The sequence below is a fragment of the Somniosus microcephalus genome, unplaced genomic scaffold (assembly GCF_052327205.1).
Source record: "Somniosus microcephalus isolate GS21.2 unplaced genomic scaffold, FLI_Smic_1.0 unresolved_chr6, whole genome shotgun sequence".
NCBI classification, from domain to species: Eukaryota; Metazoa; Chordata; class Chondrichthyes; order Squaliformes; family Somniosidae; genus Somniosus; species Somniosus microcephalus.
Window position 1 is genome coordinate 40,510,519 of NW_028225184.1, and position 27,079 is coordinate 40,537,597.

The 27,079-nt window shown below is 47.8% G+C and overlaps 1 protein-coding gene across 1 annotated transcript in view; it reads left to right on the plus strand.

Annotated features, from left to right (window-relative positions):
- LOC147087221 (putative G protein-coupled receptor 139) overlaps positions 1–27,079 on the plus strand; it is a 58,926-nt gene that overhangs the window by 1,097 nt on the left and 30,750 nt on the right. The window contains exon 2 of the mRNA XM_085978120.1: positions 5,931–5,996. Within this exon, the coding sequence (XP_085834246.1) occupies positions 5,931–5,996 (66 nt within the window). The remainder of the gene's footprint in view (positions 1–5,930; positions 5,997–27,079) is intronic.

Here is a 27,079-nt window from a genome sequence, read left to right on the forward strand (position 1 = left end):
AGTGTGGTCGCTGTGTGACTTGGAGGGTAAATGGGAGGTTATGGGGTCCCCATGCACCTTCTGCCCTTGTCCACTGGGTGCTGTGATCTATTAACTATGAGACAGAATTTAGTTTTGAATGGGTGTCGGAAAGAAACGATCCTGATTATAACATTTTGAGGAGAGTGAAAATATATTTGTGGATACCAGTATTACTACATGGTTCTATGTCCACCCTGGAACACTAGGATGTTCCCTGGAGCTATCTTAAGATATAATCTATATGTACACAGTTAAAGAATAGGAATGTAAATAGGATATTTTGTGGTGGGAATGAGATAGAGGGGGAGACTGTGTTGTGAGCAAACTCCTGGAATCTCTATTTGAAGGACAAATTAGTGAACATTTACAGATAGAGGGGATGATCCGGGTGGCTAGAACTGATTAGCTGTCAATAAGTCGTGTTTGACAAATTTGCACACAGAATTGCCTATATAGATTGATGGAATGTAACACATGTGATGTATGCGGGTTTTTAGAAGCTGTTTGTTAATGTGGTTCTTTGTGTTCACAGATCCGAACTCGACAATCAATAAGTTCTTCACAAAGTGCGATGATTACCAGCTGTTCCAGTTGACGAAATTCTACCGGGACAGACTGGAACAGGCGGTTGAAGAGGGTGTGGAGGGACTCGGTCTCTGGTTAACAGGCGAGGACCATTTCAGTGGACAAGAGTATCACGTGAGTGGAAGGGACAAAGAATGAGTTTAGATTATTCTAACATCGCAGCGCTGACAGAATATTCTAACATAGGAGCCAAGGAATTGCTTGATGAGCAAAGACCAAGGTCTGTGTAAGTCTCCTCCAAACCCTGGTATTGAATGCTGCAATGATGATGGAGTTGTTGACTGACCGATCTCTATTAATTAATCTACAACAGACTCATGAGTTGAGGAAAACCCCAGAGGTGGAGAGCTTTGTGAACCTTAGATCCAAAGTCATCTCTTCCTCCCAAGCATGCTACATACCACCTGTCATATCTCAAAATATTCATATACTGCAACCCAACATATGATTTTCTGAAATCAATCTATCTAATTTGCCGTTTAATGATTCAATATTAACTGCTTCCAACGTCTCCTGAGGGAGCCTGTTCCCCAGATTGACCACTCGCTCACTGAAATGTTTTTCCACAGAGTAGTTTTGAATTTACCCTTCAAGCACTTGTTGTGTCCTCTGTTTCTAATACACTGGACAAAGTGAACCAGTAATCACATCACCTCTCAACCTTTTCTCTTCCAGTGAGAACAGGCCCAATTTACACAATAGCTCCTCCTAATCCAACCCCTCCACTCTCTCAATCACTCTAGTCGATCTCTTCGATAGCTGCGATAACCTTGTTAACTGAGGAAATCAGAACAGTATTCTAAGTACCGTCACACCAATGATTAATAAATTAGCGGGATTATCTCACTACATCTGCTTAATATTGATCTGCTAGCACATCCAACATCTGATTTGATTTGGTTTCCTCACTGCCACTGAGAATTGTTGCAATATCAAATATTGGAATCGTAGAATGTTAAAGAATGGAATTGGCAAAATATCAAAGAAATGGATAAAACTGCAAATATTGTGAGTCTGAAACAATGATACGAAGAGGTGAAAATACCCAGCGGATCCATCAGTATCTGTACAAAGGACAGGGGAACGGTTCAGGTATAACTCTTGTGCGGACTGAAAACAAAGGGAAACGGTTTTACTGGGATTGGGAAAGGAGAGACCGGAGGCAACAGACAGGAGTTAGAGGGAAGACAATGAGCTGAGTGACCAGGAAACTATTTGTTAGTAAATCGGGGAAATGTTAGATGACACACAAAAATCACCTCTGGGTTAAAGAAAAGATATTAAAAAACAGAAGAGCTCATATGGTGAAAGATTGAGACAAAAATAAAGGAAAAAATCCAAAAAAGCAGTGTGGGGATGGAAAACGGGACTCTCCCCATTCAAAATAGTGCAATTGTTTGTTTTCTCGTCCGAGGCACCGAGGTTAATCCCAACCTCCTGCTCACTGCCCATTACAATTAATATCCCACCTAGTCTAATCCCAACCTCCTGCTCACTGCCCATTACCGTTAATATCACACCTAGTTAATCCCAACCTTCTGCTTTCTGTCCATTAACGTTAATATCCCACCTAGTCTAATCCCAACCTCCTGTTCACAGTCCTTTTCAATTAATATCCCACCTAGTCTAATCCCAAACTCCTGCTCACTGCCTATTACAATTAATATCCCACCTAGTCTAATCCCAACCTCCTGCTCACTGTCCATTACAATTAATATCCCACCTAGTCTAATCCCAACCTCCTGCTCACTGCCCATTACTGTTAATATTCCAACGAGCCTAATCCCAACCTCCTGCTCACTGTCCATTAAAATTAATATCCCAACTAGTCTAATCCCAACCTCCTGCTCACTGTCCATTAAAATTAATATCCCACCTAGTCTAATCTCATCCTCCTGCTCACTGCCCATTACAGTTAATATCCCACCTAGTCTAATCCCAACCTCCTGCTCACTACCCATAACTGTTAATATTCCACCTAGTCTAATCCCAACCTCTGCTCACTACCCATTACCGTTAATATCCCACCTAGTCTAATCCCAACCTCCTGCTCACTGCCCATTACTGTTAATATCCCAACGAGCCTAATCTCAACTTCCTGCTCACTGTCCATTACAATTAATATCCCACCTAGTCTAATCCCAAACTCCTGCTCACTGCCCATTACAGTTAATATCCCAACGAGTCCAATCCCAACCTCCTGCTCACTATGCATAACTGTTAATATCCCACCTAGTCTAATCCCAAACTCCTGCTCACTGCCCATTACAGTTAATATCCCACCTAGTCTAATCGCAACCTCATGCTCACAGCCCATTACCGTTAATATCCCACCTAGTCTAATCCCAAACTCCTGCTCACTACCCATTACCGTTAATATCCCATCAATTTAATCTCAATACCCTGCTCTCTACCCATTACCGTTAATATCCCACCTAGTCTAATCCTAACCTCCTGCTCACTACCCATTACCGTTAATATCCCATCAATCTAATCTCAACATCCTGCTCTCTACCCATTACCGTTAATATCCCACCTAGTCTAATCCTAACCTCCTGCTCACTACCCATTACCATTAATATCCCATCTAGTCTAAACCCAACCTCCTGCTCACTACCCATTACCGTTAATATCCCATCAATCTAATCTCAACATCCTGCTCTCTACCCATTACCGTTAATATCCCACCTAGTCTAATCCTAACCTCCTGCTCACTACCCATTACCGTTAATATCCCATCAATCTAATCTCAACATCCTGCTCTCTACCCATTACCGTTAATATCCCACCTAGTCTAATCCTAACCTCCTGCTCACTACCCATTACCATTAATATCCCATCTAGTCTAAACCCAACCTCCTGCTCACTACCCATTACCGTTAATATCTCAGCTAATCTAATCTCAACCTCCTGCTCACTACCCATTACCGTTAATATCCCACCTAGTCTAATCCCAACCTCCTGCTCACTACCCATTAACGTTAATATCCCAGCTAGTCTAATCCCAAGGTCCTGTTCACTACACTTACCGTTAATAACCCACCTAATCTAATCCCAACATCCTGTTTACTACCCAGCACTGTTAATATCCCACCTAGTCTAATGCTATCCATCTGTTCAATCCATGCACTCTAACATTGCTTTTTCTCGAAAGCAAATTATCTTATATAACAATTTATCGACTTGCTTCCTCAAAGTTTGTGGGAGTAAATTATACATTCTAACCACCATGAACGGAAAAAAGTGTGTCCACCCTCACCCTTAATACTTCGAATTTGCCTAAATTCGTGGCTTTTGACCAGAAAGTGGAAACCATCTGTAAACATTTCTTTCATCATAAATTTTCAGAAATTGAAGACTTCCATCAACTCCTCACCTAATCCACTCAACTCGCAAAGCATGAGCCCTAAGTTCTCAAACTCCCTTTATAAAAGGAATTCCACATCCCAGTGAACGTGCTGAACAGTTTTTCAAAGAGATGTATTTCCTTCCTATAATTGAGTTTCCAAAACTAAATGCATCTGTGTAAATGACCTGCCGCTGCGATCTTGGTGTGGAACGTCACTCCCCATTTTCCTCCAGTTAAACATTGGAAAGACTGATGCAATCGTCTGCTACCCCACCAGAAATTCCATCTCCTCATTGCTTGATTCCATCTCCCTCCCCGGCCACTGCTGGTGACTAAGCTAGGCTGTTCACCACCTCCACACCCAACCTTGAGCTGTACTCCCTGCACCATATACTCGCCATCACAAAGATCGCCTACTTCTATCCCCGTAACATTGCCCGCCCCTGCCTCGGCCCATCTCTAAACCCGACTGTCCCAATGCTCCCCTGGCCGGCCTCCCTCCTTAAACCCTCTCTAATCTTCAGCAACTCCCAAATTCTGCTGCCTGCAACCTGCCCAGTTGTCATTCAAATATCTCTGGTGTGCTCACTAACCTTTCCTGGTTCCCGCTCCTCGAATGCCTTCATTTTAAAATTCCCATTCTGCTCTTTAAATAACTTAAAGTCCTCGACCCTTCCTATCTCTCTAACCCACTCCAGCCCTAAAGCCTGCCATGCCATGGGAATTCTCCGTTGCTCTGATTCTGGCTTCTTTTGCACGCAGTCCTTCACACCACCACTGGTGGCTGAGCGTTCAGTTGTCTTGAGCCCCACGCTCAGGAATTCACTCCATCAACCCCTCTGCCCCCACCTCCCTCTGCTCCTTAACCCTTACCTTTCCTCCAGCTTCAGAGCACATCCGCTAATTAAAATGCTTTGCCTCGGGTTCATTGTTTGATTCCGCCTCTCTGAAACACCCTGGGACTAGTTTCTACTTTAAAAGCCCTATATAGATATCAGTTGGTGATTGAAGTCCTGACTATCCATTGGTGGACACGTGCTTCCGGTTACTGAGATTTCATACCGGCAGTGATTGTGCAAAAATTCAGTGTCTTTCATTTCAATTGCAGGAGAAGCATTCGATTGGCGTGATTGGAATTGTTGTCCTTATTTTTATTATTGGTCGATTCTGCTGACGAATTAACCAACAGTGGTTTTTTCCATCAGTCAGTTTAATTTCCCAGGAAGTTTTGCAGCTGCTTCCCTCACTTCAGATGCATCCCTTTCCTGCCAGGGGAGTTCTGATTCGCTGGTGTTTTAGTTCTCAGTATATTAAAAAAGTGTGACAGCAGGAAGTAAGTGTGAGAAACGAGTGTATCATATTGTCAATCAAGAATCTGATGTCATGTTGGACACTGAGGGAGAGAGAGAACTAATCCCATTAAAACTATTGCTGATTCTCTTTGATTCCTCACTCTCCTAGAACAATATTTCTGATTTCTATTTTCCTTCTATCTCAATTATTTCCCGTTAATGAGCGAATCAAGATGTTTACAGAATATTTAGCTCTTGTTCAAAATGGATCAGTACCCGTCCCAGTGATTACCTTCTGTGCTCAGAACAATGGGGAGATCCCATCACTATGCAGACCCTTTCCATCTCATTATCAGTGCTTGTCTTTGACTCCGCACCTCAATAGATTCATTACTATTCTTTACAGAAAGTCACTGAGCTCGCGGAGGAGGGAAACCGGGCAGACAGTTCCAAACTTCTCCTAACTTTGGTGATGGAGAAAGGCTCTGGGGCCCGAAGGGTGATGTGGGAATCCTTGATGAAAATGCACCACAGGTTACCAAAGCTGGACAAAATACTGAAAGAAATAGAGGAACATGGTACGGTAACATCACACATGGAATGCAAATTCAGATTCAAACACTGCAGAGTTTACTATAATATCACACAGATCTGATTTCATGAAAGGTCATTGATTTCAACAGGTTGTGACCCATTTGTTTGCATGAACATCGGACAAGGTTTATCCGAAGTACCCAGTCACCTGAAAGGTAAGTGAGGAAAGTTTATTTCACTTGAGAATCAGAATGTTTGACAGTAGCCGTTTGTTGAGAGGTGGTCAGAATCTGCCAGTCAGTGGTACAAAGGCTGGAGATACAGCATTAAACGGCATTTGGATTCGTGATTAATCCACCAAAGTTCTGCATAGGTTCAAATTACAATTAATTCAGATTTTGGAATTATTGGTAAATTTAGAGGTCTTGTATTCTCCAGTTAATCCAACTGCTCATTGCCTACACGTGGCAGGATCCTGGTAGATTGTGAAACCCCAAACACACATCGCAGGGTCCTGGTACACTGTGAAACCCCAAACACACATCGCAGGGTCCTGTTACACTGTGAAACCCCAAACACACATCGCAGGGTCCTGGTACACTGTGAAACCGCAAACACACATCGGAGGGTCCTGGTACACTGTGAAACCGCAAACACACATCGGAGGGTCCTGGTGCACTGTGAAATCCCAAACACACATCGCAGGGTCCTGGTACACTGTGAAACCGCAAACACACATCGGAGGGTCCTGGTACACTGTGAAACCGCAAACACACATCGGAGGGTCCTGGTGCACTGTGAAACCCCAAACACACATCGCAGGGTCCTGGTACACTGTGAAACCGCAAACACACATCGGAGGGTCCTGGTACACTGTGAAACCCCAAACACACATCGCAGGGTCCTGGTACACTGTGAAACCCCAAACACACATCGCAGGATCCTGGTACACTGTGAAACCCCAAACACACATCGCAGGGTCCTGGTGCACTGTGAAATCCCAAACACACATCGCAGGGTCCTGGTACACTGTGAAACCCCAAACACACATCGCAGGGTCCTGGTGCACTGTGAAATCCCAAACACACATCGCAGGGTCCTGGTACACTGTGAAACCCCAAACACACATCGCAGGATCCTGGTACACTGTGAAACCCCAAACACACATCGCAGGGTCCTGGTACACTGTGAAACCCCAAACACACATCGCAGGGTCCTGGTACACTGTGAAACCCCAAACACACATCGCAGGTTCCTGGTACACTGTGAAACCCCAAACACACATCGCAGGGTCCTGGTACACTGTGAAACCGCAAACACACATCGGAGGGTCCTGGTACACTGTGAAATCCCAAACACACATCGCAGGGTCCTGGTACACTGTGAAACCCCAAATACACATCGCAGGATCCTGGTACACTGTGAAACCGCAAACACACATCGGAGGGTCCTGGTACACTGTGAAATCCCAAACACACATCGCAGGGTCCTGGTACACTGTGAAACCCCAAACACACATCGCAGGGTCCTGGTACACTGTGAAACCCCAAACACACATCGCAGGGTCCTGTTACACTGTGAAACCCCAAACACACATCGCAGGGTCCTGGTACACTGTGAAACCCCAAACACACATCGCAGGGTCCTGTTACACTGTGAAACCCCAAACACACATCGCAGGTTCCTGGTACACTGTGAAACCCCAAACACACATCGCAGGGTCCTGGTACACTGTGAAACACCAAACACACATCGCAGGGTCCTGGTACACTTTGAAACCCCAAACACACATCGCAGCGTCCTGGTACACTGTGAAACCCCAAACACACATCGCAGGGTCCTGGTACACTGTGAAACCCCAAACACACATCGCTGGGTCCTGGTACACTGTGAAACCCCAAACACACATAGCAGGGTCCTGGTACACTGTGAAACCCCAAACACACATCGCAGGTTCCTGATACACTGTGAAACCCCAAACACACATCGCAGGGTCCTGGTACACTGTGAAACCCCAAACACACATCGCAGCGTCCTGGTACACTGTGAAACCCCAAACACACATCGCAGGGTCCTGGTACACTGTGAAACCCCAAACACACATCGCAGGGTCCTGGTACACTGTGAAACCCCAAACACACATCGCAGGGTCCTGGTACACTGTGAAACCCCAAACACACATCGCAGGGTCCTGGTACACTGTGAAACCCCAAACACACATCGCAGAGTCCTGGTACACTGTGAAACCCCAAACACACATCGCAGGGTCCTGGTACACTGTGAAACCCCAAACACACATCGCAGGGTCCTGGTACACTGTGAAACCCCAAACACACATCGCAGTGTCCTGGTACACTGTGAAACCCCAAACACACATCGCAGGTTCCTGATACACTGTGAAACCCCAAACACACATCGCAGCGTCCTGGTACACTGTGAAACCCCAAACACACATCGCAGGGTCCTGGTACACTGTGAAACCCCAAACACACATCGCAGGGTCCTGTTACACTGTGAAACCCCAAACACACATCGCAGGTTCCTGATACACTGTGAAACCCCAAACACACATCGCAGCGTCCTGGTACACTGTGAAACCCCAAACACACATCGCAGGGTCCTGGTACACTGTGAAACCCCAAACACACATCGCAGGGTCCTGTTACACTGTGAAACCCCAAACACACATCGCAGGGTCCTGGTACACTGTGAAACCCCAAACACACATCGCAGGTTCCTGGTACACTGTGAAACCCCAAACACACATCGCAGGGTCCTGGTACACTGTGAAACCCCAAACACACATCGCAGGGTCCTGGTACACTGTGAAACCCCAAACACACATCGCAGGGTCCTGGTACACTGTGAAACCCCAAACACACATCGCAGGGTCCTGGTACACTGTGAAACCCCAAACACACATCGCAGGGTCCTGTTACACTGTGAAACCCCAAACACACATCGCAGGGTCCTGTTACACTGTGAATCCCCAAACACACATCGCAGGGTCCTGGTACACTGTGAAACCCCAAACACACATCGCAGGGTCCTGTTACACTGTGAAACCCCAAACACACATCGCAGCGTCCTGGTACACTGTGAAACCCCAAACACACATCGCAGGTTCCTGGTACACTGTGAAACCCCAAACACACATCGCAGGGTCCTGGTACACTGTGAAACCCTAAACACACATCGCAGGGTCCTGGTACACTGTGAAACCCCAAACACACATCGCAGGGTCCTGGTACACTGTGAAACCCCAAACACACATCGCAGGGTCCTGGTACACTGTGAAACCCCAAACACACATCGCACGGCCCTGGTACACTGTGAAACCCCAAACACACATCGCAGGGTCCTGGTACACTGTGAAACCCCAAACACACATCGCAGGGTCCTGGTACACTGTGAAACCCCAAACACACATCGCAGGGTCCTGGTACACTGTGAAACCCCAAACACACATCGCAGGGTCCTGGTACACTGTGAAACCCCAAACACACATCGCAGGGTACTGGTACACTGTGAAACCCCAAACACACATCGCAGGGTCCTGTTACACTGTGAAACCCCAAACACACATCGCAGGGTCCTGGTACACTGTGAAACCCCAAACACACATCGCAGGGTCCTGGTACACTGTGAAACCCCAAACACACATCGCAGGTTCCTGGTACACTGTGAAACCCCAAACACACATCGTAGGGTCCTGGTACACTGTGAAGCCCCATACACACATCGCAGGGTCCTGGTACACTGTGAAACGCCAATCACACATCGCAGGGTACTGGTACACTGTGAAACCCCAAACACACATCGCAGGGTCCTGGTACACTGTGAAACGCCAAACACACATCGCAGGGTCCTGGTACACTGTGAAACCTCATAGACACATCGCAGGGTCCTGGTACACTGTGAAACCCCAAACAAACATCGCAGGGTCCTGGTACACTGTGAAACCCCAAACACACATCGAAGGGTCCAGGTAAACTGTTAAACCCCATACACATATTGCAGGGTCCTGGTACACTGTGAAACCCCATACACACATGGAAGGATCCTGATACACTGTGAAACCCCATACAAACCTGGCAGGATCCTGATATACAGTGAAACCCCATACAGACCTGGAAGGATCCTGATATACAGTGAAACTCCATACACGCCTGGCCGGATCCAGATACACTGTGAAACCACATACAGACCTGGCAGGATCCTGATATACTGTGAAACCCCATACAGACCTGGCAGGATCCTGATACACTGTGAAACCCCATAATGACCTGGCAGGGTCCTGATATACTGTGAAACCCCATACAGACCTGGCAGGATCCTGATACACTGTGAAACCACATATACACCTGGAAGGATCCTGATACACTATGAAAACACACACACACCTGGTAGGATCCTGATACACTGTGAATCCCCATACACAACTGGCAGGATCCCGATCAACTGTGAAACACCAGACACATCTGGCGGGATCCTGATACACTGTGAAGCCCCATACACACCTGGCAGGATCCTGATACACTGTGAAACCCCATACACACCTGGCAGGATCCTGATACACTGTGAAACAACATACATACCTGGCAGGTTCCTGATACACTGTGAAACCCCATACACACCTGGCAGGATCCTGATACTCTGTGAAACCCCATACACACCTGGCAGGATCCTGTTACACTGTGAAACTCCATACACACCTGACAGGATCCTGATACACTGTGAAACCCCATACATACCTGGCAGGTTCTTGATACACTGCGAAACCCCATACATACCTGGCAGGATCCTGATACACTGTGAATCCCCATACACACCTGGCAGGATCCTGATACACTGTGAAACCCCATACAAACCTGTCGGGATCCTGATAAACTGTGAAACCCCATACACACCTGGCAGGATCCTTATACACTGTGGAACCCCATACACACCTGGCAGTATCCTGATACACTGGGAAACCCCATACACAGCTGGCAGGATCATGATACACTGTGAATCCCCATACACACCTGGCAGTATCCTGATACACTGTGAAACCAAATACATATCTGGAAGGATCCTGATACACTGCGAAACCCCATACACACCTGGCAGGATACTGATACACATTGAAACCCCATACACACCTGGCAGGATCCTGATATACTGAAACCCCATACACACCTGGCAGGATCCTGATACACTGTGAAAACCCATTCACATCTGGCAGGATCCTGATATACTGTGAAACCCCATATACATCTGGCAGGATCCTGATACACTGTGAAACCCCATACACACCTGGCAGGATCCTGATACACTGTGAAACCCCATACACACCTGGCAGGATCCTGATACACTGTGAACCCCCATACACACCTGGCAGGATCCTGATACACTGTGAAACCCCATACACACCTGGCAGGATCCTGATACACTGTGAAACCCCATATACACCTGGCAGGTTCCTGATACGCGGTGAAACCCCATACACACCTGGCAGGATCCTGATACACTGTGAAACCCCATACACACCTGGCAGGTTCCTGATACACTGTGAAACCACATACACACCTGGCAGGATCCTGATTCACTGTGAAACCCCATACACACCTGGCAGGATCCTGATACACTGTGAAACAACATACATACCTGGCAGGTTCCTGATACACTGTGAAACCCCATACACACCTGGCAGGATCCTGATACTCTGTGAAACCCCATACACACCTGGCAGGATCCTGTTACACTGTGAAACTCCATACACACCTGACAGGATCCTGATACACTGTGAAACCCCATACATACCTGGCAGGTTCTTGATACACTGCGAAACCCCATACATACCTGGCAGGATCCTGATACACTGTGAATCCCCATGCACACCTGGCAGGATCCTGATACACTGTGAAACCCCATACAAACCTGTCGGGATCCTGATAAACTGTGAAACCCCATACACACCTGGCAGGATCCTTTTACACTGTGGAACCCCATACACACCTGGCAGGATACTGATACACTGGGAAACCCCATACACACCTGGCAGGATAATGATACACTGTGAATCCCCATACACACCTGGCAGTATCCTGATACACTGTGAAACCAAATACATATCTGGAAGGATCCTGATACACTGCGAAACCCCATACACACCTGGCAGGATACTGATACACATTGAAACCCCATACACACCTGGCAGGATCCTGATATACTGAAACCCCATACACACCTGGCAGGATCCTGATACACTGTGAAAACCCATTCACATCTGGCAGGATCCTGATATACTGTGAAACCCCATATACATCTGGCAGGATCCTGATACACTGTGAAACCCCATACACACCTGGCAGGATCCTGATACACTGTGAAACCCCATACACACCTGGCAGGATCCTGATACACTGTGAACCCCCATACACACATGGCAGGATCCTGATACACTGTGAAACCCCATACACACCTGGCAGGTTCCTGATACGCGGTGAAACCCCATACACACCTGACAGGATCCTGATACACTGTGAAACCCCATACACACCTGGCAGGTTCCTGATACACTGTGAAACCACATACACACCTGGCAGGATCCTGATTCACTGTGAAAACCCATACGTACCTGGCAGGATCCTTATACACTGAAACCCCATTGACACCTGGCAGGATCCTGATACACTGTGAAACCCCATACACACCTGGCAGGATCCTGATACACTGTGAAACCCCATACACACCAGGTAGGATCCTGATACACTGTGAAACCCCATACACACCTGGCAGGATCCTGATACACTGTGAAACCCCATACACACCTGGCAGGATCCTGATACACTGTGAAACCCCATACACATCTGGCAGGTTCCTGATACACTGTGAAACCCCATACACACCTGGCAGGTTCCTGATACACTGTGAAACACCATGCACACCTGGCAGGATCCTGATACACTGTGAAACCCCATACACACCTGTCAGGATCCTGATACACTGTGAAACCACATACACACCTGGCAGGATCCTGATTCACTGTGAAACCCCATACACACCTGGCAGGATCCTGATACACTGTGAAACCCCCCACACACAACTGGCAGGATCCTGATACACTGTGAAACCCCATACACACCTGGCAGGATCCTGATACATTGTGAAATCCCATACACACCTGGCAGGATCCTGATACACTGTGAAACCCCATACACACCTGGCAGGATCCTGATACACTGTGAAACCCCATACACACCTGGCCGATTCCTGATACATTGTGAAACCCCATACACACCTGGCAGGAACCTGATACACTGTGAAACCCCATGCACACCTGGCAGGGTCCTGATACACTGAGAATCCCCATACACACCTGTCAGGTTGCTGATACACTGTGAAACACCATACACACCAGGCAGGCTCCTGATACACTGTGCAACCCCATACACACCTGGCAGGATCGTGATACACTGTGAAAATCCATACACACCTGGCAGGTTCCTGATACACTATGAAACCCCTTACACACCTGGCAGGATCCTGATACACTGTGAAACACCATACACACCTGGCAGGACCCTGATACACTGTGAAACCACATACACACCTGGCAGGATCCTGATTCACTGTGAAACCCCATACACACGTGGCAGGATCCTGGTACACTGAAACCCCATACACACCTGGCAGGATCCTCACAGCGGGGAGGTTTGCTAGCACTGCTGGTGTGGGTTTAAACTAACTTGGCAGGGGAATGGGGTAAAGAGTGGAGCTATAGTATGGGGTGATTTACAGCCAAATACGGAGGAAAAAACAAGTCAGCTGGGAAGGCAGAGCAAACATGTGATGGCAAAAGGGAATATGGCAGGGCTGGAAGGCATTTATTTTAATGCAAGGAGTCTTGCAAATAAGGTGGATGAACTGAAGTTGTTGTTGAACACATGGGAGTACGATATTGTTGCTATCACAGAGACATGGTTGAGGGAGGGTCAGGACTGGCAGCTCAATATTCCGGGGCATAGAATCTTCAGGCGAGACAGAGGGGGGTGTAAAAGGGGAGGGGGAGTTGCAATATTAATTAAGGAGTCAATTACTGCTGTAAGGAGGGATGATATATTAGCGGGGTCCTCTAATGAGGCCAAATGGGTAGAACTTAAAAACAGAAAGGGGGCAAGGACTTTGCTGGGAGTGTACTATATGCCCCCAAACAGTGAGGGGGAGATAGAGGAACAGATATGTAGGCAAATCTCAGAGAAGTGCTAAAATAATAGGGTAATAATCGTGGGGGATTTCAACTTCCCCAATATTAATTGGGATGGTCAGAGTGTGAAAGGCTTAGAGGGTGCAGAATTCTTAAAGTGCATCCAGGAGAGCTTTTTGAGCCAGCATGTAGAAAGTCCTACAAGAGAGGGGACGGTACTGGACCTAATTCTGGGGAATGTAGCCGGGCAAGTGGTGGAAGAGTCAGTAGGAGAGCATTTTGGCGACAGTGACCATAACTCGGTGAGATTTAAGGTGGTCATGGAAAAAGACAAAGACGGCCCGGAAATAAGGGTTCTAAATTGGGGGAAGGCCGATTTTAATACGATAAGGCAGGATCTGGCCAAACTGGACTGGGAGCAGCTACTTATAGGAAAATCCACATCAAAACAGTGGGAGGCTTTCAGAAGGGAAATAGAGAGAGTACAACGCCAACATGTTCCTGTAAATGTCAAGGGTGGGACCAACAAGCAAAGGGAACCTTGGATGACAAGGGATATACAAAAATGCATTAGGGAAAAAAGGGGGGCTTTTGGCAGTTACAAAAGACTAAAGACGGCAGAAGCCCGAGAGGAGTATAAAAAGTGCAGGGGCATATTTAAAAAAGAAATTAGGAGGGCGAGGAGGGGCCATGAAATAACACTGGCGAGCAAAATAAAGGAAAATCCTAAGATGTTTTATAAGTATATTAAGGGCAAGGGGATAACCAGGGAAAGGGTAGGGCCCATTAGGGACCAAAGTGGCAATCTGTGTGCAGAGCCAGATGATGTAGGCGGGGTTATAAATGAATTTTTTGCATCTGTGTTCACTATGGAGAACGACGATGTAGACATAGAAATCGGGCAAGGGGACTGTGACATACTTGAACATATTAGCATCGAGAGGGAGGAGGTACTAGCGGTTTTAGCAGGCCAAAAATTGGATAAATCCCCAGGCCCGGACGAGATGTATCCCAGGCTGTTGTATGAGACAAAGGAGGAGATTGCAGGGGCTCTGACACAAATTTTCAGAACCTCTCTGGCCACAGGGGATGTACCAGAGGACTGGAGAACAGCTAACGTAGTACCATTATACAAGAAGGGTAACAGGGATAAACCAGGGAATGACAGGCCAGTGAGCCTAACATCTGTGGTAGGGAAATTATTGGAAAAAAATTCTGAGGGACAAAATTAGTCTCCACTTGGAGAGGCAAGGATTAATCGGGGATAGTCAGCATGGCTTTGTCAAGGGTAAATCATGTCTGACAAATCTGATTGAATTTTTCGAGGGGGCGGCTAGGAGTGTGGATGAGGGAAATGCTGTGGATGTGGTTTACATGGACTTCAACAAAGGTTTTGACAAAGTCCCGCATAGGAGACTGGTCAAGAAGGTAAGAGCCCATGGGATCCAGTGTGCCTTGTTGCGTTGGATCCTAAACTGGCTGAGTGGCAGGAGGAAGAGGGTGATGGTCGAAGGTTGCATTTGTGACTAGAAGCCTGTGTCCAGTGGGGCACCTCAGGGATCGGTGCTGGGTCCCTTGCTGTTTGTGATCTACATAAATGATTTGGATGAGAATGTGAAAGGTATGATCAGTAAGTTCGCGGATGACACGAAAATTGGTGGGGTGGTAAATTGCGAGGACGAAAGCCTCAGGCTGCAGGACGATATAAACGAGTTGGTCAGATGGGCGGAAAAGTGGCAATTGGAATTTAACCCTGAAAAGTGCGAGGTGATGCATTTTGGACGGACAAATAAGGCAAGGGAATACACAATGAGTGGCAGGATCCTAGGAAGTACAGAGGGTCAGAGGGACCTTGGTGTACATGTACATAGATCCCTGAAGGCAGCGGAACAGGTAGATAAGGTGGTTAAAAAGGCATATGGGATACTTGCCTTCATTAGCCGAGGCATAGAATATAAGAGCAGGGAGGTTATGATGGAGATGTACAAAACGCTGTTAAGGCCACAGCTGGAGTCTTGTGTGCAGTTCTGGTCGCCTCACTATAGGAAGGATGTGATTGCTTTGGAGAGGGTGCAGAGAAGATTCACCAGGATGTTACCTGGGATGGAGCGTCTCAGCTATGAAGAAAGACTTAACAGGCTGGGGTTGTTTTCCTTGGAGCAAAGAAGGCTGAGGGGGGACCTGAGTGAGGTGCACAAAATGATGAGGGGCATAGATAGGGTAGATAAAGAGGAACTTTTCCCCTTAGTAGAGGCGTCAATAACAAGGGGGCATAGATTCAGGGTAAGGGGCAGGAGGTTTAGAGGGGATTTGAGGAGGAACTTTTTCACCCAGAGGGTGATTGGAATCTGGAACTCAATGCCTGAAAGGGTGGTAGAGGCAGGAACCTTCACAACATTCAAGAAGCACTTGGATGAGCACTTGAAATGCCATTGCATACAAGGCTATGGACCAAATGCTGGAAAATGGGATTAGACTGGACAGGGATGGATGGGCGGCGCAGACACGATGGGCCAAAGGGCCTCTTTCTGTGCTGTATAACTCTACGACTCTATGAATCTATGATACTGCTACACTGTGAAATCCCATACACACCTGGCAGGATTCTGATACACTGTGGAACCCCATACACACCTGGCAGGATTCTGATACACTGTGAAATCCCATACACACCTGGCAGGATTCAGATACACTGTGAAATCCAATACACACCTGGCAGGATTCTGATACACTGTGGAACCCCATACACACCTTGCAAGATCCTGATACACTGTGAAACCCCATACACACCTGGCAGGTTCCTGATACAATGTGAAACCCAATACACATCTGGCAGGATCCTGAAACACTGTGCAATCCCATACATACCTGGCAGGATCCTGATACTCTGTGAAACCCTATACACACCTGGCAGGATCCTGAATGCACTGTGAAACCCCATAGACACCTGGCAGGATCCTGATACACTGAGAAACCCCATACACACCTGGCAGGATCCGGATACACTGTGAAACCCATACACACCTGGCAGGATGCTGATACACTGTGAAACCCCATACACACCTGGCAGGATCCTGATACTTTGTGAAACCCCATACACACTGGCAGGATACTGATACTCTGTGAAACCCCATACACACCTGGCAGGATCCTGATACACTGTGAAACCCCATACACACCTGGCAGGATCCTGATACACTGTGAAACCCCATACACACCTGGCAGGATCCTGTTACACTGTGAAACCCCATACACACCTGGCAGGATACTGATGCACTCTGAAACCCCATACACACCTGGCAGGATCCTGATACAATGTGAAACCCCATACACACCAGGAAGGATCCTGATACACTGTGAAACCCCACACACACGGCAGGATCCTTATACACTGCGAAATCTCCTACACACCTGGCAGGATGCTGATACACTGTGAAACCCCATACACACCTGGCAGGATCCTGATACACTGTGAAACCCCATACACACCTGGCAGGATTCTGATACACTGTGAAACCCCATACACACCTGGCAGGATCCTGATACACTGTGAAACCCCATACACACCTGGCAGGATCCTGATACACTGTGAAACAACATACACACCTGGCAGTATCCTGATAAACTGTGAAACCGCATACACACCTGGCAGGATCCTGATACACTGTGAAACCCCATACACACCTGGCAGGATCCTGATACACTGTGAAACCCCATACACACCTGGCATGATCCTGATACACTGTGAAACCCCATAGAAACCTGGCAAAACCCTGATACACTGTGAAACCACATACACACCTGGCAGGATCCTGACACATTGACAAAACCCTTAACTACCTGGCAGGTTCCAGATGCACTGTGAAACCCCATACACACCTGGCAGGATACTGATACACTGAATCCCCATACACACCTGGCAGGATCCTGATAAACTGTGAAACCCCATACACACCTGGCAGGATCCTGATAAACTGTGAAGCCCCATACACAGCTGGCAGGATCCTGATACTCTATGAAACCCCATACACACCTGGCAGGATCCTGATACACTCAGACACCCCATACACCCCTGCCACGAAGCTGATACTCTGTGACACCGCATACACACCTGATCGGATCCTGATACACTGTGAAACCCCATACACACCTGGCAGGAAGCTGATACACTGTGACACCCCATACACACCTGGCAGGATCCTGATACACTGTGAAACCGCATACACAACTGGCAGGATCCTGATACACTGTGAAACCCCATAAGCACCTGGCAGGATCCTGATACACTGTGAATCCCAATGCACACCAGGCAGGATCCTGATACACTGTGAAACCCCAATCACACCTGGTAGCATCCTGATACATTGTGAAACCCCACAAACACCTGGAAGGATCCTGAAACACGGTGAAACCCCACACACACCTGGCAGGATATTGATACACTGAGAAACCCTTTAACTGCCTGGCAGGGTCCTGATACATTGTGAAACCCCATACACATCTGGCTGGATTCTAATACACTGTGAAACCCAATACACACCAGGCTGGATCCTGATACATTGTGAAACCCCATACACACCTGGCAGGATCCTGATACACTGTGAAACCCCATACACACCTGGTAGGATCCTGATACACTGTGAAACCCCATACACACCTGGCAGGATCTTGATACACTGTGAAACCCCATACACACGTGGCAGGATCCTGATACATTGTGAAACCCCACACACAACTGGCAGGATCCTGATACACTGTGAAACCCCACACACTCCTGGCAGGATCCTGATACACTGTGAAACCCCACACACAACTGGCAGGATCCTGATACTCTGTGAAACCCCATACACACCTGGCAGGATACTGATACACTGTGAAACCCCGTACATACCTGGCAGGATCCTGATACAGTGTGAAACACCATATGCACCTGGCAGGATCCTGATACACTGTGAAACCCCATACACACCTAGCAGGATCCTGATACACAGTGAAACCCCATACGCAGCTGGCAGGATCCTGATACACTTTGAAACCCCATACATACCTGGCAGGATCCTGATACAGTGTGAAACACCATATGCACCTGGCAGGATCCTGATACACTGTGAAACCCCATACACACCTGGCAGGATCCTGATACACTGAAACCCCATAAACCTGGCACGATCCTGATACACTGTGATACCCCAGAGACACCTGGCAGGATCCTGATACACTGTGAAACCTCATACAAAGCTGGCAGGATCCTGATACACTGTGAAACCCCATACACACCTAGCAGGATCCTGATACACAGTGAAACCCCATACGCAGCTGGCAGGATCCTGATACACTTTGAAACCCCATACATACCTGGCAGGATCCTGATACACTGTGAAACACCATATGCACCTGGCAGGATCCTGATACACTGTGAAACCCCATACACACCTGGCAGGATCCTGATACACTGAAACCCCATAAACCTGGCACGATCCTGATACACTGTGATACCCCAGAGACACCTGGCAGGATCCTGATACACTGTGAAACCTCATACAAAGCTGGCAGGATCCTGATACACTGTGAAACCCCATACACACCTAGCAGGATCCTGATACACAGTGAAACCCCATACGCAGCTGGCAGGATCCTGATACACTTTGAAGCCCCATACATACCTGGCAGGATCCTGATACACTGTGAAACACCATATGCACCTGGCAGGATCCTGATACACTGTGAAACCCCATACACACCTGGCAGGATCCTGATACACTGAAACCCCATAAACCTGGCACGATCCTGATACACTGTGATACCCCAGAGACACCTGGCAGGATCCTGATACATTTTGAATACCCATACACACCTGGCAGGATCCTGATACACTGTTAAACCCCATACACACCTGGCAGGATCCTGAAACACTGAGAAACCCCATACACACCTGGCCAGTTCCTGATACACTGTGAAACCCAACAGACACCTGGCAGGATCCGGTTACACTGTTAAACCCCATATAGACCTGGTAGGATCCTGATGCATTGTGAAACCCCATACACACATGGCAGTTCCTGATACACTGTGAAACCCCATATACACCTGGTAGGATCCTGATGCATTGTGAAACCCCATACACACCTGGCAGGATCCTGATACACTGTGAAACCCCATAAACACCTGGCAGGATCCTGATACACTGTGAAACCCCATACACACCTGGCAGGATCCTGATGCACTGTGAAACCCCATACACACCTGGCAGGAACCTGAAACACTGTGAAACCCCATACACACCTGGCAGGATCCTGATACACTGTGAATCCCCATACACAACTGGCAGGATCCAGATACACTGTGAAACCCCATACACATCTGGCCAGATCCTGATACACTGCGAAACCCAACAGACACCTGGCAGGATCCGGTTACACTTTTAAACCCCGTATACACCTGGTAGGATCCTGATGCATTGTGAAACTCCATACACACCTGGCAGGCTCCTGATACACTGTTTTCCCCATACACACCTGGCAGGATCCTGATAAACGGTGAAACCACATACCCACCTGGCAGGATCCTGATACACTGTGAAACCCCATACACACCTGGCCGGATCCTGATACACTGTGAAACCCCACACACACCTTGCAGGATCCTGATACGCTGTGAAAGCCCAGACACACCTGGCAGGATCCTGATACAATGTGAAATCCCTTAAACACCTGATAGGATCCTGATACACTGTGAAACCAAATACCCAACTGGCCGGACCCTGATACACTGTGAAACCACATACACACTGCTGGAATATGGGATTAGATTAGACAGGGCTTGATGGCCGGCGCGGACACGATGGGCCGAAGGGCCTCTATCCGTGCTGTATTACTCTATGACTCTATGACTCTATGACACCTGGCAGGATCCTGATACATTGTGAAACCCCCAAAACACCTGGCAGGATCTTGATGCACTGTGAAACCCCATATACACCTGGCAGGTTCCTGATACATTGTGAAACCCCAAAAACACCTGCCAGGATCCTGATAAACCGTGAAGCCCCATATACATCTGTCAGGATCCTGATACACTGTGGAAGCCACCTACACACCTGGCAGGATCCTGATACACTGTGAAACCCCATACACACCTTGCAGGATCCTGATACACTGTGAAACCCCATACACAACTGGCAGGATCCTGATATACTGTGAAACCCCATACACACCTGGCAGGATCCTGTTACACTGTGAAACCCCATACACACCGAGCAGGATCCTGATACTCTGTGAAACCCCATACACACCTGGCAGTATCCTGATACACTGTGAAACCCCATACACACCTGGCAGGATCCTGTTACACTGTGAAACCCCATACACACCGAGCAGGATCCTGATACACTGTGAAACCCCATACACACCTGGCAGGACCCTGATACACTGTGAAACCCCATACACACCTGGCAGGATCCTGATACACTGGGAAACCCCATACACACCTGGCAGGACCCTGATACACTGTGAAACCCCATACACACCGAGCAGGATCCTGATACACTGTGAAACCCCATACACACCTGGCAGGACCCTGATACACTGCGAAACCCCATACACACCTGGCAGGATCCCGATACACTGTGAAACCCCAGACACACCTGGCAGGACCCTGATACACTGCGAAACCCCATACACACCTGGCAGGACCCTGATACACTGTGAAACCCCATACACACCTGGCAAGATCCTGATACACTGTGAAACTCCATACACACCTAGCAGGATACTGATACACTGTGAAACTCCATACACACCTAGCAGGATACTGATACACTGTGAAACTCCATACACACCTGGCAGGATCCTGATACACTGTGAAACCCCATACACACCTGGCAGGATCCTGATACACTGTTAAACCCCATACACACCTGGCAGGTTCCTCATACACTGTGAAACCCCACACACTCCCCGCAGTATCCTGATACACTGTGAAATCCTATACACACCTGGCAGGATCCGGATACACTTTGAAAACCTAAACACACCTGGCAGGATCCTGATACACTGTGAAAACCCATACACACCTGGAAGGATCCTGGTACACTATGAAACCACATGCACACCTGGCAGGATCCTGATACACTGTGAAACCCCATACACAACTGGCAGGATCCTGATATACTGTGAAACCCCATACACACCTGGCCAGATCCTGATACACTGTGAAACCCAACAGACACCTGGCAGGATCCGGTTACACTGTTAAACCCCATATATACCTGGTAGGATCCTGATGCATTGTGAAAACCCATACACACCTGGCAGGTTCCTGATACACTGTGAAACCCCATACAGACCTGGCAGGATCCTGATACACTGTGAAACCACATACCCACCTGGCAGGATCCTGATACACTGTGAAACCCCATACACACCTGGCAGGTTCCTGATATACTGTGAAACCCCACACACATCTTGCATGATCCTGATACACTGTGAAAGCCCATACACACCTGGCAGGATCCTGTTACAATGTGAAATCCCATAAACACCTGCCAGGATCCTGATACACTGTGAAACCACATACCCACCTGGCAGGATCCTGATACACTGTGAAACCGCATACACACCTGACAGGATCTTGATACATTGTGAAAACCCATACACACCTGGCAGGATCCTGATACATTGTGAAACCCCAAAAACACCTGCCAGGATCCTGATACATTGTGAAACCCCATACACACCGGGCAGGAACCTGATAAACCGTGAAGCCCCATATACAGCTGTCAGTATCCTGATACACTGTGGAAACCACCTATATACCTGGCACGATCCTGATACACTGTGAAACCCCATATACACCTGGCAGGATCCTGATACACTGTGAAACCCCATACACACCTGGCAGGATCCTGATACGCTTTGACACCCCATACACACCTGGCAGGATCCTGATACACTGTGAAACCCCATACACACCTGGCAGGATCCTGATACACTGTGAAACCCCATACACACCTAGCAGGATCCTGATACACAGTGAAACCCCATATACACCTGGCAGGATCCTGATACACTGTGAAACCCCATACACACCTGGCAGGATCCTGATACACTCTGAAACCCCATACACACCTGGCAGGATCCTGATACACTGTGAAACCCCATACACACCTGGCAGGATCCTGATACACTGTGAAACCCCATACGCACCTGGCAGGATCCTGATACACTGTGAAACAACATACACGCCTTGTGGTGTATGTAACCTGTTCCACCTTAAGAGAACTTAAGCCTGTTCCACCTTAAGAGATGTACTACTTTCTCTGGCTGCTGTATACGTAATACCGGTGGTGACCACCGGTATATAAGCACTGTGTAGTAAGATTGTATTTAGTATAGTCCTGACCTCCAACCAGTAAAGACCTGTTGAACTTTAATCTTGTAGTCTGTGTTTTATTAATTACAACTAGAACACACAGACTTTACAATGGCGATGAGTCAGATTCTTACCCTGTGGCAGTTATATCCACCGCGGCTTTGTCACAGAACGGACGTCGAAGAGAGGCTTCCACCCTCATCACCCTGCTGGAAGACACGTCGCGCCGCAGACATCGAGAAACCAGAGTGCAGAAGATATCCTGAACTCGAAGCCTTCATCAGCTATCTTCTTTCTACCTTGGTAGTGGGTAAGCCGGGCAGCGACGTGACCAGAAAGTCGGCCGCGTTGGCTGTACAGACGCGGAGGGAAGACGGAGGAATAAGGGCGGTGAGATCGATCGTGACCGGAGATAAGAGCCGGGCAGCATTCGGGCCGAAAGGCGCAGCACGGGGACAGCGATCGCGGCTGGTGATAAGGGCCGGGCCACATTTGGGCTAAAAGGCGCAGCGTCTGGGGGCAACTGAAGGCGCGAGAGCCGCGGTGAAGCTGAGACAGTGTCGGGGGACGGGTGAAGATCGCCAAGCGCGGGAAAACCGCCATTTTGTAGGCGGAGGATGAAGACAAGAGCGCGGAAGCCGCCATCTTGGATAAAAATAAAAATAAATTAAATTGCAACGATGCCTAAACATGGGAACATTAATACCTTTGATAGCGACATCGAAGATTGGGCTATGTATGTATCATGCATACAAAATTATTGTAAAGCAAATAAAATCCCAGATGAAGAGAAAGCACTAACATTATTAAACTTAATGGGTGCGAAGACATACGGGCATTTGAAACACCTTTTAACACCAGATGAACCGGCGGATAAGACGTTCGAGGAGATTGTTACTGCCTGAAAAATCACCTAAACCCCACGCCGCTGATGCTAGCGGAACGATTTATATTTTACAGCAGAAGGCAGCTGAAGGAGGAAAGCAATGCTGAATATTTAATGGAATTGCGTAAGCTAGCAAAGTACTGTCAATTTGGAACGAGACTGACAGAGGCACTACGAGATAAATTTTTGTGTGGTTTATTAAAAGAAGATACACAAAAGCGATTGCTCGAGGAGAATGAGCTGACACTTGAGAAAGCGGTCACTATGGCAGCAGCACACGAGGCCACAGCGAGAGGCATGGCAGTAATGCAGCTACGGTCACCGGAACTCAGTACAAATCAATTGGTTTTGAGTACTGTAAAATGTTATCGTTGTGGAAAGACAACGCACGATCAGAACCAGTGTTGGTTTTAAAACCAAGAATGCAGAACGTGTGGCAGGCTTGGCCACATAGCTAAAGTCTGCAGGTCAGGAAAGAAGACCAGCAACAAAAAGTCACCGCAAGGAAAATACATAAAGGTACACAAGGTGACAAAGAACAGTTCGAACGACCAGAAGTCAGATTCAGACGCCAGCAGTAATGAACTGGGTAGCTTAAGAGTACACAACGTTGGTAAGGATGCAGATCTCCAGACAATTTGGGTCACTCATCAGATAGCAGGAGTCCAAGTAAAGATGGAATTGGACACTGGATCGGCATTGACGGTCATGAATAAGAAAGATTACAAAAGGTTATTCCAACATATTCCCCTACGGGATACGGAGATTATATTGAAAACATACACGGGTCAAAGAGTGTAACCCATCGGAAAGATAGAGGTAAAAGTGGTCCACAAGGGCAAAGAAAGCCAAGTAATGGACTTATATGTGCTACCTGAAGGAGATCCACCACTACTGGGACGGGAGTGGATTAGGAAAATGAATATGGACTGGCACTGCTTAAAGGCACTAACGGTAGATTCCGGGGAAACAGATGTCAAACCTAAACGATTGTCCAGAATATTGGATGATGCTAAAGAGGTGTTCCAGCAGGGACTGGGAACACTGAGAGGAATTACGGCAAACATCAAGATTGATGAACATGCACACCCAAATTTTTTCAAAGCCAGACCGGTACCCTATGCAATACGACCAGCTGTAGAAGCGGAACTGGAAGCGCTAGAACGTTCAGGTGTACTGTCTAAGGTAGATTGGAGTGAGTGGGCTATGCCCATTGTTCCCGTTATGAAACGTCCTTCGAGCAACAAGCCAGGAGAACCAGGGAAGGTTCGCATCTGTGGAGACTTCAAGATCACCATTAATCCAGTGCTTCCCATGGTGCAGTATCCGCTTCCACGGATTGAGGATATTTTTGCTTCGTTGTCTGGCGGGAAACACTTCACCAAGATAGGCCTGGCGCAGGCGTACTTGCAGATGGAGGTTGAAGAAGAGTCACGACAGTCCCTCACGATCAACATGCATAGAGGTTTGTACCGGTATAATAGGCTGGTTTTTGGAGTGGCATCGGCTCGAGCAATTTGGCAGAGGGCCATGGAGCAGGTATTACAGGGAATTCCAGGCACACAATGTTACCTGGACGATATTCTGATTACAGGAGATGGTGATGAAGAACACCTCGCAAACTTGGAACTGGTGCTCAACAGACTGTAAGAGTATGGACTTCGAGTTAATCGGCAGAAATGTGAGTTCTTTCAGAAGCGGATCTCGTACTGTGGTCATGTCATTGACCGGGAGGGGCTTCATAAGTCTCCTGACAAGATAGAGGCAGTTGTAAAGGCTCCCGCTCCGGATAATGTCTCTCAGTTGAGGTCGTTTCTAGGATTGATTAACTATTACGATAAGTTTCTACCGAATCTGTCCACGGTACTGCACCCACTGAACGCTCTTTTACAGAAGGGGGTACCATGGGAATGGAGCGAAAAGTGTAAGAAGGCATTTCGCAAAAGCAAGGAATTGATCACCTCAGAGGAAGTGTTGGCTCACTTCAACTCAACACTGCCTATTCGGTTGGCTTGTGATGCTTCTCCATATGGTATTGGGGCAGTACTCTCACAGAAGTTGCCAAATGGCACAGAAAGGCCAGTCGCGTTTGCATCCAGATCATTGACCTCCGCTGAGCGCAACTATGCGCAGATCGATAGGGAGGCTCTCAGCCTTGTATGGGGAGTGAAGAAGTTAATCATTACCTGCAGGGCCAAAAATTCACACTTCTGACAGACCATCAGCCGTTGGTATCCATTTTTAACCCTAAGAAGGGTGTTTCGGTGATGACAGCACAGAGACTCCAGAGATGGTCCCTTTTCCTAGGGGCACATCAATATCAAATAGAATTCAAAGGTACAAAGCAGCATGGCAATGCTGATGGGCTGTCGCGACTGCCACTACCTGAAGAAGAAGAGACGACGAAAGTTGACCCTGTTGAGTTATTTCATTCGACCATCATCGAGTGTTTACCAGTCACCAATGCAAGTATTGAAAGAGAGACCAGGAACGACCTGACACTGTCCCGAGTCTACGAGGTGACAGTGAAGGGATGGCCAACACATGGTGATCCTCTGTTACCGGCATTTTTGGCAAGGCGAGACCAGCTGTCCGTCTGCCATGGTACTTTGATGTACGGGACAAGGGTGATTATTCCTCCCAAGTTAAGGGAAAGAGTTCTAAAGGAACTGCATGAAGGTCATCTGGGGGGAGTTAAGATGAAAAGTCTTGCTGGGGCTTATGTATGGTGGCCGGGTATTGACCAACAGATAGAGGAGTTGACGAAAAGCTGCGCTGGGTGACAAAAAGTGCAAAATGCCCCTCCGATCGCACCACTACACCCATGGGAATGGCCTTCAGCCCCATGGCAA